General features: G+C 39.9%; 1 protein-coding gene across 24 annotated transcripts in view; it reads right to left on the bottom strand.

Moving 5' to 3' along the window:
• Positions 1 to 17,262, bottom strand: part of dmd (dystrophin) — a 1,604,005-nt gene that overhangs the window by 806,974 nt on the left and 779,769 nt on the right. For all 24 annotated transcript variants that reach the window (XR_011341867.1, XM_069890130.1, XM_069890120.1 and 21 more), the window contains one exon: positions 9,801 to 9,998. Coding sequence is in view for 23 of the 24 variants with exons in the window: in XM_069890130.1 (XP_069746231.1) it covers positions 9,801 to 9,998 (198 nt within the window). In the remaining variant the exon portion in view is untranslated. The remainder of the gene's footprint in view (positions 1 to 9,800; positions 9,999 to 17,262) is intronic.

Here is a 17,262-nt window from a genome sequence, read left to right as displayed (position 1 = left end):
CATTTCTGACACACCGAACTGGCACTTGTTTCCATTCACGGTAAGGCCTGCCTCCTGTAGTCTAGATAGTACATGCCTCAACCGTTTGTCATGCTCTTCCTTCGTTGGTGCATGGACTATGATGTCGTCAGAAATGTTGGCAACTCCAGGAATGCCTTGAATCACTCGACGGATTTCATACTGGTAGATCTCCGAAGCTGCATTAATTCCAAATGATAGTCTCTTGTAACGATACAATCCACAGTGAGTCACAAATGTAGTTACATCTCGGGAACCCGGATCCAGCTCTAATTGATAATAGCCCCATTTCAGATCAATTTTTGAGAATATCTTGCTGGTAGTTAGTTCTTGAAGTATTTCCTCCACTGTTGGTATAGGGTGTCGTTCTCTAATTATAGCTTCATTGGCCATTCTCATGTCAACACATAGTCTTATGTCACCCTTTGGTTTGGGCACAATCACTACTGGGCTGACCCATTGTGTCGAATGTTCCACCGGTTCAATAATGTCTTGTTCGATCAATTCTTTAATTTTGGCTTCAACTTTCCCATGAAGTCCAAACGGAGTTCTGCGCATTGGTTGTGCCTTGGGTTTGACCGTTTCATCTACCGCTAGCTTCAATTGTCGACCTTTCTGCTTTCCTACTCCTTGGAAGACTGCGGGGAATTCTTGCTTCATATCCTCGTATGACTGAATTGAATTGACACAAGCTCCAATATGAAGTATTGCCAGGTCTTGCGCTGTGCTTCTACTCAGCAATGGTTCTCCCCTCTCTTCTATGACCATAAACTCTGCTTCGGTGTACTTATCTCCAGCTTCGACAGTTGCAGTAAAACATCCAATGGTCTGCAATGGCTTGGTTGCTGTATATGGATACAGTTTCTTGGAACACTTCTTTGAGGTACAGATGATCTTTTTCCTTTTCATCTCCTCCCATAAATGTCGATCAATCACATTACTGTCACTGCCTGAGTCTACAATGACCTGCACTATCACTCCACCAATGATCACTGGGACCTTCTCATGATGTACTTCATTCAACGTAAATTGGTAACAACTCTGTTCCTCCTGGGTATCATCATCGTCACCGTCTATCTGGTGAATGGTATCTTTCTTTCCAGGATACTTTCCTTTCCCCCAGGCTTTGCCTTTGGAAGTTGTACTCTTCCTCTTCTGGTCTGCATTGGACTTGCTTTTGCACTTCTTTGCAAAGTGGTCCTTACCTCCACACTTTCTGCAAACTTTGCCTTTGGCCGGGCAATATGGGTCTTTTCCAAAGTGACCTCGGTTTCCACATCGATAAACTCCACGTCCTGTGTCAACGTATATCTTGGCTGATTATGGCGATGTGAGAGCCTCTTAATTTGCTGGCTTGAGTTGTCTTTTAGGGTCATGGTATGAAATTGCCCTTCAACAGCCTCTAATGCAGCAGCAATAGTTAAAGCATCGGTGAGTTCCAACTCACTCCCTCTTTCCAGTAGACGTCTTCTGAGTTTATCTGATCTGCAGTGCTGTACGACTTGATACAGTAATTGGTTGTCCAAATCAGCTGGCATGTAATTGCATCCAACAGCTAGCTGGCGTAGTCTCGTCACGTACTGAGCAATTGTCTGGCCATCTTCTTGTCTCGTTCTCCGAAACAAATGGCGTTGAAATGTAGCATTCGGTGTCACTACATAGTGTGCATTTAATGCATCTACCGCTTTTCGGTACTCATCCTTTCTTCCAATATTCAAAAGTGTCTTAAATGATTCCCGAACTGCAGGTCCAGCAGTGAAAAGAAGTAACGCCCTCCTCTGCGCTTTTTGTTCAACTGTACCGGTATCTAGAAATAGGCCACGACTGTCGGCATAGGATTCAAATTCTTCCAGTCATGCCTTCCACTTCACACTTACAGTGCTCGCATCACCCGTTCGGTCAAAATGAGCAATTCCACTATGTGTTAGAAAGTAACTGTCTGCACCAGCCATGAGGAAATATTCCAGCCCCAAAAGTACTGAGTCACAGAGAAAATTCTTATCACCTTGAAGTTGTCTGTAATCCTCTGTAATCTTGTTTAGTCTTTAATTTTCTTCAAGCTTCTTTCATCCTCGTCGCCAATGTCACATTTGTGGCCCGAAATGTGAAGTTAATAAAACATTAAACACAAGTTTATCAGGTAAACTTCTTAGTGTCTTTTTATTTTCCCGGTTTCCTTTGTTCTCCTGCTCGTGTTCTTATCTCTCTCTCTCATACCACGTGACTTCCGGTATATCTCATACATATTCATTATCATGACAGTCACCCCTCCGTCTTTCTCCCTCGTCTGGTTCCTCGCTCCCTCCCCTGCCACCATCCTCATCTTCCAGATGTGCACCCTGGTGTCGTGCGTCCCTCAGCTGGCTGCACTGTGGCTGCCTGCTCCTCGGCTGAGCCCCCCTCCCATTGGTGTTTTCTTTTTCATTTGATTGCGCACTGTGCACTTTTGTTTGGCTCCGAGAGCCATTTTTTAAGTCCACCAGTCGGGAGGTCGCGACTCCGCAGGGCAGACACCAAACCTGGGGATCGGGTGCTCTTCATCACCACAGCTCCCTGTTCCTTTGTGCAGGTAAGGCCATATTCTTTCTTCTCCGGTGACTTTTCTTTTTTCCCATTGCTTTTATTTTCTCATTCTTGGGTGCCATCTTCTTTCTCTTCTCTGTAACTTTATTTTCTATTTCTTGTATTTTATATTTGTTGAGCTTTGTCTTTTCCTCACTTTTTTTCTGGAGAGGGCTGGTTTCACTACTCCATCATGTGACTCCTCCAGAAAGAGAAGCTCTTGACACTCTCCACTATTGAGTCCTCGACAATGACTGAATCATGTTCTCCTTAGTTCCTCCTGAAGTCCACAATCATCTCCTTGGTTTTGCTAATGTTGGGTGTAAGGTTGTTGGTGTGACACCACTCAATGAGCTGATCGATCAGATGTTAAAATATCATGGCTCTTCAGCTGGATCCAATCGTTAAGAAAATGTGTGTCTTTAGCAGTTCTATTTGCTTGATTATGCCATTTCTTTTCCCTGAGTGTTGAAGTTTGGTATGGAACTAACTTGGCTCGGTTTGGCATTGTGAGCTTTTGATCTTGTCACAGGTAAGTACTGACAATAACCACACCAACAAATTTTCCCCTGCAACCGTGTCTGCCTGTCCCGCATCGGACTTGTCAGCCACAAACGAGCCTGCAGCTGACGTGGACATTTACCCCCTCCATAAATCTTCGTCCGCGAAGCCAAGCCAAAGAAGAAGAAGAAAATGTAAGCTAAGAGGTCTTGTCTCTATGCAAGATGAACTTGGAAGGCTAGACTGTAGCTCTGTATACAAGGTCACCAGGATGCGCCTGGTGACCTAGTGGTGTAATTATATAAGTGCGTTGGGGCAAAATTGATGGTGGGTTGGAGGAGGCCCTTCCTTTGCTCTACAAATAAGAGCTTTACATATTTGTCAACCTGCGTGATGAATTATGATGTCTCCTTTGATATGTGGGAGTGGAAATAAAGAATTAGTGACAAGGATCAATTTGAATGTCCTGACCCTGGATACATTGTGATACTGATTTGTGTCAGGTTGATCAGTGTAATGACCATGGGACCACCATTGTGCACATGATTTTCCTGTAGGAAGTAACAAGGATATAAAGTTTGCAGCATCCGAACACTAGTGGAAGAGATCATGAAGGCAGTCACCTTGAAGGAGAATGGCCTGTGTTTCCACTGTACTTAATCAATGTATTCTACAACACTCTGCTGGGCCTTGGCATTTATGGCACAAATTCTGCTCTGTTTTATCTGAACAAAATGCACCACTTTGCACAAATTCATTTGGATCTGGCATTCTTTGGCCCACTTTCTCAGTTGTTTTTAAATGACCTTCTTCCTTGTCCATGATACCAACTTCAGAGTTATCAGCAAACTTACAAACCATGTGAACAACATTCTCATCCAAACTGTTAATATATTTAACAAACAACATAGATAAAGTAGATTGTCAAAGTCCTTCTCCCAGGGTAGGGGAGTCTAAAATTTAAGGGGATTGATTTAAGGTGAGAGAGGAAAGATTTCATAGTGAACGGAGGGACATCATTTTCATAAAGGCAGTGGTGAAAAAAAGTGAGAAGTGAGTTGCTAGATGAAGTGGTCAAAAGAGGAAGGCAAGGAGAACTGCATCATTCAAAAAAATAATTGGACAGGTTGATAGATAAAAGCTAAGAGAAAAGGGTTGAACACAAGCAGATGGGTAGATATTGGGTGGACAAGTTGGGCCAAAGGGCCTGTTTTCATGCTGTAGTTTTCACACTTAGACTCCCTTATCTGTGGGACATCACTGGTCAGAGGCTTCCAATTAGCAAAACAACCCTCCACAACCACCCTTGATTGTCACGTAATAATTCACTAAAAATGGAACATACATATACTTCAACTTTTGCCTGCTGTAAAACAGATGAAGAGTCACTATGAGCATTGGCTGGTGTCCCTTGGAGTACGAGAGAAAAGGAAGTAAAAGAGTGTTCTTTCAGAGGCATTGGGAGTCCATTGATTAGCCCCCAGTACTCCTAGTCTCTGCAGCTGCACAGGCTCCTGTTCAATTCATCAGCCACCTAATCTTCAGATCAAAATCTCCGACACGATCAGGGAGTCTTCAGCACCCAAGGCCATTCAAGAGTCCTTCTTGCCCTCAACACCCTCTCAAATCCTAGCTCCAGTATCTGGTTCCTTTAAGCCAGACGCCAGCCTGTGCAGCTCCCCCAATCACAATTTGCTAATAGCCTGTGTGGGTTCCTCAACCACAGAGCCCCTGTCGTGGTCACCATTCTGTAGGGTAGTCTCCCATGCTTCCCCTTCTCAACAGGATGTGTTCTCCTTTTTTTTGTGCCCTGTACCTGTTTCTTGTCCTCTGGAGCCTGCAACCTATCGTGGCCATTGCCAAGCCTAGGCGCTGCCATCTTGGGCAATGACCTCACAGTTGTAGGATTTTAAGTGCATTATTTTTCATTTCTTCTATTACTAAGCTCATGGATCTTTAATTTGTTTGCTCACCCTGAGTCCCATGTGATTTCACCACCTGGATCCTTTCTTAGGCCTTGTTAAAATCCATGTCGACATTGTCTATCATACATTGCCCTTGATAGTCCTCCTGGTCATCTCTTCAAAAGAAAACAATCAAATTCGTGCAACACAATTTCCCATGAACAAAGCCATATTGAATGTCCCTAATCAGTCCTCGCCTTTCCAAATGCCTGCAGATCCTGTCTCCCAGGTAGTCCCCTGTACCTCTACGTTCTGGCCCCTTCAGAAAGAAAATAGCCCTCCTTTGCACTTCCTCCATCAGGACCCCCAGCATAATGTTGGAAAACAATGGAAGGTTTTGCATGTCACGGTCAACTTCAGTTTCATGTGCTGTCAAAATATTGCAATCTTTTTTTTTAAAGAAAGGGGCAGCCTGCCTTAATTAAGGAGATCAGAATAGGTTTAACTGGTCATTCACAGCCCTGAACCCTTTCCTGCAGTGATGAGCCAATGGACTGAGCAGTGTGCTTTGGTTGCACATTGAAATCATTAAATTGAGCAGGGAGCACTAATTGTGGTGACTGGTGGAATGAGAACGATTTGCACAGATCAATCCCTGCATATTTTTGGGGTTGCTCAATTTAGTTTCTCTTACCTGAAAATGATAATGATAAATACATTTATGAGAAAATAAATATTCATTAAACTCAAATCAAACAGATCTCCCATTTTCCCCATTCTAACATCACAGGTATATCCAAGGATTATTTGCAGTTCCAAGAGATTTATTTCAGAAGATGGAACTGTGCTTTTGACTGCATTGCCTGACAATTAATTAGTTCAGCTAAATTAAACCTGAGGCAATAGTTGTGTGTAACCAGAGCAATCAATATCATTAAAGATGATGTCGGCTGTAATCATATCAGATATATGTGGAAAAACAAATGATTAGTTGTGGACATAAATCAGGAGAAGTGAACAGTGAAAAGAAGATCTGGTCACAAAAAAAAATTGATGGTCAGCATCGAGGTCAATCATTTTTAGGACAGGCTAGAATGAGGTCAAGTGCATACTTGTACAATGGTTAAAAAGCAGAAAATTACAAATCATGTCATAAATGCAGAGTTGCTTTCAAGAGAAAGGGAAAGTCACGGCATTTGCAGGTTGTTACGATGATAATGAAAGAAGTGGTGGAACATACCATTTGACGGGTTTAATGTATCTTAGATTCTGAACTTTAAATGAATGGGAGGGGAGGTAGGGAGGGTGGGATGGGAAAAGGGAGGGGGGAGAAAACGATACTGTATATATTTGAAAAGGAAAATGTATGTATCTTGATCAATGTGGTTTATAATGTGAAAAATAAAAAATAAAAATTAAAAAAAAGAAAATCCGAAAGGGGAAATCATCAGGACCAGGTCATGTTCCAGTTCAACTGTATGAAGCGCTAGAAGATTTTGATGTAGGGAAATTGGCATCATATTGAATAGAATATATAACAGTGGCAAAGCCAGAAGATGTTGTAATGACAATATTCATTGCACTGCCAAAAAAACCCCAGGTGCAACCGAGTATGAATGACACAGAACCATTAGTTTAATGAGTCTCCTCACAATAACTCGACTTGGAATCATCCTGCTCAGAATAAGAAACCAGATCAGTGAAGAACAGGGTAGTTTTGTCAAAGGCAAGGGATCATCAAATGTCACATATTCTCAGGAATATTATCAAAAGGTCAGTAGAAGTACAAAACCTATACTTCTGTTTCACTGACTACATAAAAACTTCTGACACAGTAAAACAGATAACAAATGAAGAAGTTCGACAAAGAACAAAAACAAAATGTACAAAAGAATCAGAAAACAGCAATCAAAATTCTTTGGACACATCATACACAAGAACATTTAGTCATGACTGGAAAACTGGAAGAGAAAAGAAGTAGAGGCAGACAGAGAATGAAAATGATAGATGGATTAAACGGAAGAAACAGGGGAGACAACACCTACAATTTGGAGGGTCACAGACCTGATCATCCACGCCAAATGGCAACGCACCTGAATGACAACATTAAAGAAACCAAATAGCTTTCTTTTGTTCATAAATAAAAAAATGCAATTTACAAGGATTCCCTTTTAGGATCATCTTGAATGCACATAGGATGGAAGATAAATTATATTTTTAAGACCTCTATCAGAGTGCTCTAATACTTCATGGAGTTTGGGAAGGAAACCCATCTGGGGGTGGCTGAGATCTACACGAAGATCAAATCCTGAAAGCTGAATTTCTCAAGTATTTCAATGCTAATTATTGAGCAACAACTGAAATTAAAAAATACAAATGTTTCTAGTCTTCTTCTGCACCCCATTTTGCACTTCTGCCAGCTGCTCATAGATTTGTATTAACCAAAGCAAAATAGTAGTTAGCATGATAATAAGGCAAACACCAACTTTGTAAAACCAGCAATAGATTCAATTTTTAAGTGGACCATTTGTTCCTTCCATCTTCTTGTGCTTAGCTGAGAGTCAGATTTCCAGGTAACCATAATGCATTTCCAGGACACCACCAAGGCAACCTTCATGAATTGAATTTGGTGTTTGGACGTTCTCAGACTCACATCCATAATATCACCCAGCAGGAACAGCACTGGGTCCTACAGATGCTCTACTCCTGTAATTTTTTTTTCCAAAATGTCCCCTAACTCTACCCAGAAGGGGCTCACCTTGGTGCAAGGCTACATTGAATGCACAAAAGTTCCTGTCTCTACACCACATCTAAAACACAATTCAGGTATTTCTGGTTTAACCTTACGCAATTTTTGCAGCATCAGGTATAGCCAGTGCAAAAAATGGCACCAGCCAATATCTGGTGTTAATAACCTCCCTCATGCCATCCCGGCAGAAGTGGGACCAGCATTATTTAGGAATTGTTGTTCCTAGATCTGACTCCCATCTTTGCCTGGCTTTATGGAGACCCAGTTTCCGGCTCTTGTTTTGTTTATTAATTGCTCGAATAACGAAGAACAGTCCTTGATACACCTGATCTCTTTCTGGAACCAGGTGCCCAGAATCTTGTTACCCATAGTCATTGGGATTAATTTGTTCTGGGTTAGGGGCATTTTTGGAGACAACCCTATTGAGAAGAACTTACATTGGTGATAGGCAGGGTTAACTGCATTAAAATGAATGTGATACCTAGGCTAATATCTCTTTCAATTTTTGCCCATACCGCTGCCCCAGTAGTCTCTATGGCAAAAAAACTGACCTGGGAGGAATGAGGCTCCCGGATTTAAAAAGAATATTATTGGATGGCCTAGGTGAGGTTCATCACCTCAGTCTTTGAGGGGGACAGTTTACCCTCCTAGGCACAAATTGGTCAACACATGGTAGGGGAGGAGAGAGCTGGAGAAATTATTTACAAATGGGATACTAAATTAATAATTCAAAAAACAGACAACCTGATACTAAAGCGTATAATCTAAACGTGGCAAAAAAGTAGACTAGATGATTGGGTTAAGAGTAGTGTTGTCTCCTAAAACACCCCTAATTCATATAACTTATTGACATTACTCAAAGGATAGATGTGAATCAACAAAACACACTTTCAATGCATTCTCAGAAATGTGGAAGATTTAATGGAAAGGATGCTTGAGCCAATTTTGCAGTCAAAATGAATTTGGCTCTTCTGCTTAAAAGGGGAATTTAATGTGCCTTGCTACAAGTGACAAATAACTCAATGAACTTCCTCAGCAGCAAGAAACCAAGAATCAATAAAAAGTGTATCTTACAATTCGTGATGTGAAGCATTAGATTTCTGCCAGATTAGAAGAGGGGAGGGGTACAGATGGCCCAGCTACCTTGAGAATGGATTAGACAAGCAACACAGAAATGTGTGGATGATGCTGTGCTTGGTGGTAAAGACAACTGCAAGGACAGACATAATGAAGATGACGCTTGGCACACGGCATATTTTTAAATCAATAGGTATTTGGTTCCAAATGTGGCAAGCAATGGAATAGAACAGATGAACAAAGTGATGAACTGACTCTGAGTCAATAGAATGGTAAAACCTTTTGAAAAGAAAAGCCAATCAATATTATTTCAATTACTTGGTACAAGACATCGATAATTCAGGGAACAGATGTGCATACCACAGTTTCAAAGGAATATTCTGGTCTTTAATGCCAACAACTAACCATTTATTTTCCTACATGTCAGTTAGGATCTGTGGAAAATACAAATAAAAAGAGTTGTATGAAAATGCAAAACAGGATTCCAATCCCTTAAGAAAATGAAGGGTGATGTAAAAAGAAATGACATTCATGGAAAAATTAAATTGAAAAAAATTGGGAATTCAAATGAGGTAAATGAGAAGAGAAGGGAAGGGAAGGTTTCCAAAAGACTTGCCCTGAGGACACCATGCATGTCAAATCATGAGAGGTACTTGACAAGAAGGGAACAATTTTGTGGATATTGAAGTCATATGGAAGATTTGTAATTGTATAAATAAAATTTCCTACTACAATTCAAATTATTAATGAAGTAGAGTTGATTGGGCAAATGTCTCCTGTTCCAATGCAACCACTTGTCTATCAGAGTTCTCAAAACTGCATCAGCGGCAAGGCTGAATTAGTCAACAGACTGGAAGCAATTTGTTACAAACAGTTCCTGATAAATATGGGGTTCATTCAATTCTCCCTCTTTAATTTTTCATGATTATCACATAACTTTAATCTTATACAGCTCCACTTTGTAATGTTCACATTCCAATGCATCCTACCTTCAAACAAACATCCTGCTTTGAGAAATCTTCAAAGTCCTTGGCTTGGAGTTCAGGGGAGTTGAGGAGAACTTCCACATCACAAACAGCTTGGTGAAGCTGACGTATCTCGGCCAGGTAGGCAGAAGGCACATAAGAGGGTTCAGGCACGATCCTTTCACTCAGCATAGTTACAATGCTTTCTTCGTAAATATTTGGCTGGTGTGAAAATACAACATGATTTTCAATGGGAAAGAAATAATGAGATGTGAAATAACAAGATTTAATTACTTAGGATGGCAAAACTATGTAATTCTACAAAATTGCATGATCTTATTGATGCTCAGGGCAACATGATGAAGTATGGCATTTCATTTCTCTAAAAATAGCCCTTCAAAGATTCCTTTAACATAAATTTTAATAAATAACAAATTTTCTTTTTTGCAATTTTTGCATATTGGGTTCATTTATGGCAGATTCAAGATCTGTTATTAAACTGGATATACTTTTTTTCTGCTTTGTACAGAAACTGCTGTGAAAAAGAACATTTCTGTTAAATATTAAGTTCTTATGTTCATTTCTGTGAACGAGAATCTGCAATCAAATCCAGACTTTGTGTTTCAATGTACTTCAAGATTTAATCCATGCTAAATTAAGCGATACAGTGCTTGTACCAAATGATTTTTGTTTTGTATGATCCTATTGGTAACCTGCTTTTTTCTGACTCTTCAATTTTATGAACAAGCAAACAGGTCCACAACAAGGTAGGACAATGCATTGCCCATGGCTAAATTGAAGGTTTGAATGAAGTAACTGTCTGCAACAAGTTTAAACTCAAATAACTTCAAAGATTCAGGAAGTCTCTTAACTGTCCTTTCAATTATTTTCCTGGCAAATTGGTTGCAAAAATATTCAAAACTTGGAACATTATGCATATAAATTTCCACGCAACGTAAGCTTCACTGCTTAACTCCTCACATTTTACCATCCAATACATCAGCTAATTCAGCAAAAACTACTGAAATAAGATAAAATGATATGTCAAATAATATTCCAATACTTATGAAGTATGATATTCACTGGATTGTTTGTGAATGGTAGATTGAACAAAACAGCTGATTAGCTTTTTACATCTTGAAAACAGAAAAACAACGATGTACCATTCAGCATGAACGTATAAGCAAAGTTTAGGGTTGGTAGTGGAAATAGTGGTGATGTCTCTTGTTAGCTCACAGGAAAAAAATTATGGAAATGAAGGTTCAAATACCATGCAACTTTTTTTCTCAACCTGAAGAGCAGGAAGAATAATAAAATATTTACTTTTAGAAACAACAGGGAGCAATTATACACATACATATTCCCTGTTAAGAACATAACAAGGTGACTTGGAATCGGAAATGCATTTTTCCCACTTGTGGGAAATATTTTTATTTCATCATGCAAGATCTTTTCATTTTCCTCCAATTCTGAGATTAAAGTGAATATTTCAAAGAACTCCTGTTTCATCTCAGCTCTCCAATATATTTCATTCACAATAATTTTGATAAAAGAACAAATGATGCAATTCAAGTGATGAGTTGTGCATTTGTGAAAATCAAGAACTCTTATTTCAGCAAATCACATTTGAGTTTGGAGGACCAAACCTTTTTGTGGCTGAAAGAATAAAATTTTATCACATATTTCAAACAGATCAAATACTAATGCAGCTTATTTTCAAATAGAGCTTAGATGCAACAGTTCCAAATAACACACAAATTACTACACTTCCACGTTTGGTAAATACACTTGCTTGGTGTTTTCTTATGTTGGCACAGAGATTATTTTAATCAGCAAAGGATTTAATGCTGAAGTTAGTGCCTTTATTAGATTGTACATCATTGATGCAACAGCACTGAATGTATCCACCTCCAACAGATGCGCATGCAATCCGTTCTCTCTTGTCACAGAGTAAGGAAATAGAGATGGAAAAGAATATCCTGAAAGGTTGAATAAGTCTTCAGGAGAAATATTCATTCAGTCCATGAAGTTTTGCCTTTTCACAGCCAAATCATAAATGCATTCCTTAATGACAACTGTTCATCCTCTCATGCAAATTCCCAAATATACAACATGGATTTGTTGATATCCCTAAAAATCCATCCCAGTCAGCACAGATATTGAACCAGATCCATTGTAAAAGGATTCCAAATACATTTGTTGAAGAAATTCTATTTGTCCATAAGTCTTTCCTCTTTTTTTTCATTTTGAAATGTAATTGCTTTTTATTTTTTTTTAAATTTAGAGATACAACACAGTCACAAGCCCTCCTTTCCACCAATCTGTGCCATCCAAATACACCAATTAACCAACAACCCCTGCACGTTTTAGGAGGGTGGGAGGAAATTGGAGCACCGGAGGAAACCCATGCAGACATGGGGAGAACGTACAAACTCCTTACAGACAGTGCTGGATTAGAGCCTGGGATGCTGGCAGTGTAATAGTGTTGTGCTCATCCCATGGATGGGCCTGGATTACTTTCTATTTCGTTACCAATTTCTCGAGTCATATGGAACAGTTTTCATCTTGGGCCTTGAGAAAGCCACATCTTATTTAAGCAGTAATGCTGGTTATATATTGAAAGAGCAATGGTTGATGGAAATTCATGTGTAAACATTGTTCTGCTTAATGAACATCGAACAGACTTCAAAATAAAAAAAAATGTTCCCCACATTGAGAAAGAACTCATATTTTGAATTATATGATATGAGATAACTTTAGATACAAACCCTAGTTTCACTGAGTTATTGGATCTTAGTTTTGAACCTTCTCTTGGAATTCAAATATCATTAAAGCCTCAGTTTTAAGTTTGGATGAGGGGGAAGGGAGTGTGGTGTGTTAAATTAATGTTCATGATTATCTGATAAAGCTGTAAGATAGCTCAAAGGATCCAGAGGGAATTATTCCAAGGCTTTCATATCCCAATCATTACTTTCCACAAGTTAAACATTGACTTGGATGTTCGAAAGGAATAGGATTGGATTGCTATTATGTCTCCTAAATAAATAGCCGGCTGATACAGATTGATGTAGCTCCTGCACAGATTAAGGTTATTTTGCCAGGATAAACAAGGTTCCAGTGGAACTGTGCACAGGAAAGATAAATGTTTTCTTTAATTAGAAGAGCAAAGAATGAAAAATGACTGCATCACTGAACTATTAGGGCATCATATGCTCTCTCCTATCACACTGATCTAAAGAACGGTTATGCACAATTTCTTTTTTGACAAATAAAAATAGTTTCTTTGTTGAGAATTTCCACAACACATGTCGTGTATCCTTAAGTCAATGGATTCCTGATCTTAGTTTCTGTTCATGAATGATTATAATGAATTGTTCTTTCAGATCCACAGTTAGAAAAGGGAACATCCACTGTCAACGCAAGAGCTCAATGGATGCTACAAGCTGCTGTTTTGAAGTCACAGATGGTTGAAATGCTTGAAATCTGTACAGTTTTCTTTCATAACTGAAACCGATAACTTCCAAGACCTCAAAGGGCATTACTTCCCTCTGAAAACTGCATTTACATAAAGAGTGGCAAAAGGAGAAAAAAAATCAACACTTCATCTACGTTACCTTGATGGTCTTCATTGAACTACCAGTGAAGACATTAAAATCAGAGAAATGAAATCTGTATTTCTCTGACCAACTTCAGCAGATCATGAAAACAATAATGGAAACTGAAGTGCAACACGAAAGGCATATTGAAGTGAAGAAGGAAATCTCCTGTTTGTTTGAAGACTGTGGCTTAGCACAGCACCACCAAAATGCTTGTTAAGAACTAGACCTGCTCTCCACTACTGAGTACAGCATTGAGCCTATGATTAGAAACAGTGATTTATTTTTTTTAAAAACCCAAATCCAGTAGGGTTCCCATCATTGCTGAAGAATCAGACTTGTGCACCATCAAAAATTGTCATTTTGCCTTTGGTGGAGCTATCCAATTTGACAACTTCACTGCTCTTTACCTTTGGCGATGTAAATCTTTCACTTTAAGAATCCACTTTAAGAATCTATTTTACTCAATTTGTTTGGTTGTGTTTCTGAGACCACAAACCCAAATTAAAACAAATTCTCAGCTCTGCACTGCTTCATTCACGAGCAGTCAGCGTTAAACTTCATCGCCGACTCCATGAAAAGCATTCAATTTTTCCTTCAGTCCTATTTAAGTGTCACCATAACCTTAACAATTCCAAGGAGTGTAAATCCAGATTTACAAGGGTTTGCAAGCAAGTGATCTGCCTTATCCTGGTCCCATTCTAATAAATTATTTCTCCAAGAAGTTGTGTGATGGAAATATATTGCAGGAAATGAGTGAGCAGGGGACACAAGTTGATTTCAAAAGGGAACCAACTCCCAAAGTTATCTGAGTCAGTACATACGGTGTCAAACAAGTCTGAAGATGCTGTAATTGCAGTTCACTAATTTCATTCATTAACATAGAGCATAAAACATAGAACATTACAGCACAGTACAGGCCCTTCAGCCCATGATTGTGCTGACCTCTGAAAACCCCTTCCAAAACAATCTAATCCTTTCCTACCTTTAACCCATAACCCTCTAATTTCTGATATCCATGTGCCTGTCGAAGACTCTTTTCAATGACTCCATTGTATCACCCTCCACTACCATCCCCAGCAATATATTCCAGGCACCCACCACTCTGTAAAAACTTGTTCCTGTCATCTCTCCTAGGCTTAAGCAGATGTCATTTGGTATTTGCTCTGTCGCCCCAAGATAAAGATGCTGGTGGCTCACCCTATCCATGCCTTTCATAATCTTATATACTTCAATTAAGTCACCTCTCATCCTTTGTTGCTCCAAAGAGAAAATCTATAGCTCCATGAATCTTACTTCATAAGATATGTTCTACTATCCTGGTAAATCTCCTCTGCACCCTCTCTGAAGCATCTACTCGAACTGTACACAATATCCTAAGTCTGGTCTAGCCAGAGTTTTACAGAACTGCAATATTATCTCACGGTTCTTGAAATTCATCCAACAAATGTACTCCTTATTAACTATCTGGTCAACCTACATGGCAACCTGGAAGGATCTCTGGACCTTGACTCCAAGATCCCTCTGTTCCTCCTCACTGTTTCGAATCCTGCTATTAGCCACATACTGTGCCTTCAATTGCAACCTTCAAAGGTGCATCACCTCACACCTAGCTAACTGGATTGAACTCCATCTGCCATTTCTCCGCCCGACTCTGCATCCTGTCTATATTCTGTTACAACCTTCTGAGGTCACTGTCTACGACAACCTTCTGCACAATCCATGTACAACCAACTTTTGTATTATCTGCAAACTTGTTGACCCATCCTTTCAGTTCTTTGTCCAAGTCATTTCTAAAAATCACAAAGAGCAGGGTCCGAGTAGTAACTGACCTTCAAGCAGAATACATTCCATCTACGACTACCATTTGCTTTCTGCAGACAAGCCAAATTCTAAATCTAAGCAGCCAATGTTCCTGGGATCCTATGCCTTGTGACTTTCTGAACAAGTCTACCATGAGGGACCTTGTCAAACTCTTACCAAATTCCATATTCAGCACATCCACCACTTGACCTTCAACAATTTCTTTTATCACCTCCTTAAAGACCCAATTAGGCTCATGAAACACAGCCTGTCCCTCACAAACCTATGCTGACTACCACTCGGAAGACTGCTTCTCTAAATAATCCTCTCCAATAATTTTCCCACCACTAATGTAAACTCACTGGTCTATAATTCTCAGGATTCTGCCTCTTAACTTTCTTAAACAAGCGGGATGACAGTTGCCATTCTCCACCACCAATCCTGTGGCCAGGGAGGATGCAAAGATTATAACCAACTCCTCAGCAATCTCTTCTCTCACTTTCTGTTGCAACCTGGGGTATATTGCATCTGGTCCCAGGGACATCCATCTGAATATTTTTAAGAAGATACAGCACTTCCTCTTTCTTAACCTCGAAATGCTCGAACATATTAGCTTGTTCTATGCTGACCTCACATTCATTAAGGTCCCTCTCCCCAGCGATCTCTGAATTAAAGTTTTCATTCAAGACCTCCTTACCTCCTCTGACTCGAGGCACACGTTACCCCCATATCCCGAATTACTCCTACCCTCTCTTGAGTCATCCTTCTGTTCTTCATGTTTGTGTAGAACACCATTGGGATTTCTTAAATCCTATTTTCCAAGGTGCCTCATGCCCCCTTCTTGCTCTCCAGTCCTTCCTCATATTTCTTCCTAGCTACCATATAATTCGCATGATCCCTTCCTTATTTATGTTTCCTCAACCTTATTGCATGCTTCTTTCTTTCTCTTGACCATCTGTCCCACCTCTCTTGTTAACCAACACTCCTTCACCCTCCTATCTTTTCCTGATCTCACTGGGACAAAGCTATCCAGATTATTCTTGTGCATTTACCTGAGAACATTTGTTCCCAATGTATTCTTCCAAGTTCCTGTCTAATCCCATCACAATTAAACACTTTCCCATGTTGTCTATTCCTATAGTTATCCTTTGCAATACTAAAGGCCTGAGAGTTGAGGTCACTGTCTCTCAAATGTTGAAAAGGTTCATTCATCTATACTCAATTCAGTATGACCTCTCCTCCAGTTGGCTTGTCCACATACTGTGCAGAAAACCTTCATGGACACACCTGACAAATAGTGCCCCATCTGATCCTTTTGCACATATTTGGGAAGTTGAAGTCTCCCATAACAATCACCTTGTTATTTTGTACCTCACCTACTTGTCTGCTGTTCCGTTGCCTGATGGCTATTTAGGTGCTGATAGAATACTCCCAATAGAGTGATTGCTCCCTTCCTGTTTCCGACTTCTATTCACACCGACTCAGTCGATGATCCCTCACATTGTCCTTTTTTTGCAACTGACACTATCCCTGATGAGAGATGCCACTTCCTACCACGTTTTACCTACTTCCCTATCCCTTTTGAAACATTGAAACACCAAGCAGCTAATTATGCCCATTCAAGAGGCAAGTCTCTGTAATGGGTCACAGCATCATAATTCCATGTATTTGTCCATGCTCTAATTTCATCACCCTCATTCTTAATGCTTCTCACATTAAACACATTTCAACCTATCCAACTGACTGTATTTATGTCATATCCATTGCCTGTTCTCATCTGTAGGATCAGCCTTCACAAAACTATTCGATCATCAGACCAAGTACTTCAGATCCCGTTCCCTTGCAAACATATTTTAAAACCTCCCCAATGGCTCTAGCAAAACAGTCCACAAGGACATTGGTCCCTTTGAAGTAAAGGTGCAACCTGTCCCTTTTGTACAGGTCATACCTTCCCCAAAAATATGCCAATGATCCACAAACCTGAACCCTGTCCCCAGTACCAAAAGCTCGGCCATGCATTCGTCTGCCTTAACTTCCTGTTCTTCCTATCACTGGCGTGTGGCACAGGCAGCAATCCAGAAATTACA

The sequence above is a fragment of the Narcine bancroftii genome, chromosome 7 (assembly GCF_036971445.1).
Source record: "Narcine bancroftii isolate sNarBan1 chromosome 7, sNarBan1.hap1, whole genome shotgun sequence".
Classification (NCBI taxonomy): domain Eukaryota; kingdom Metazoa; phylum Chordata; class Chondrichthyes; order Torpediniformes; family Narcinidae; genus Narcine; species Narcine bancroftii.
This window is presented reverse-complemented; position numbering and strand designations above follow the sequence as displayed.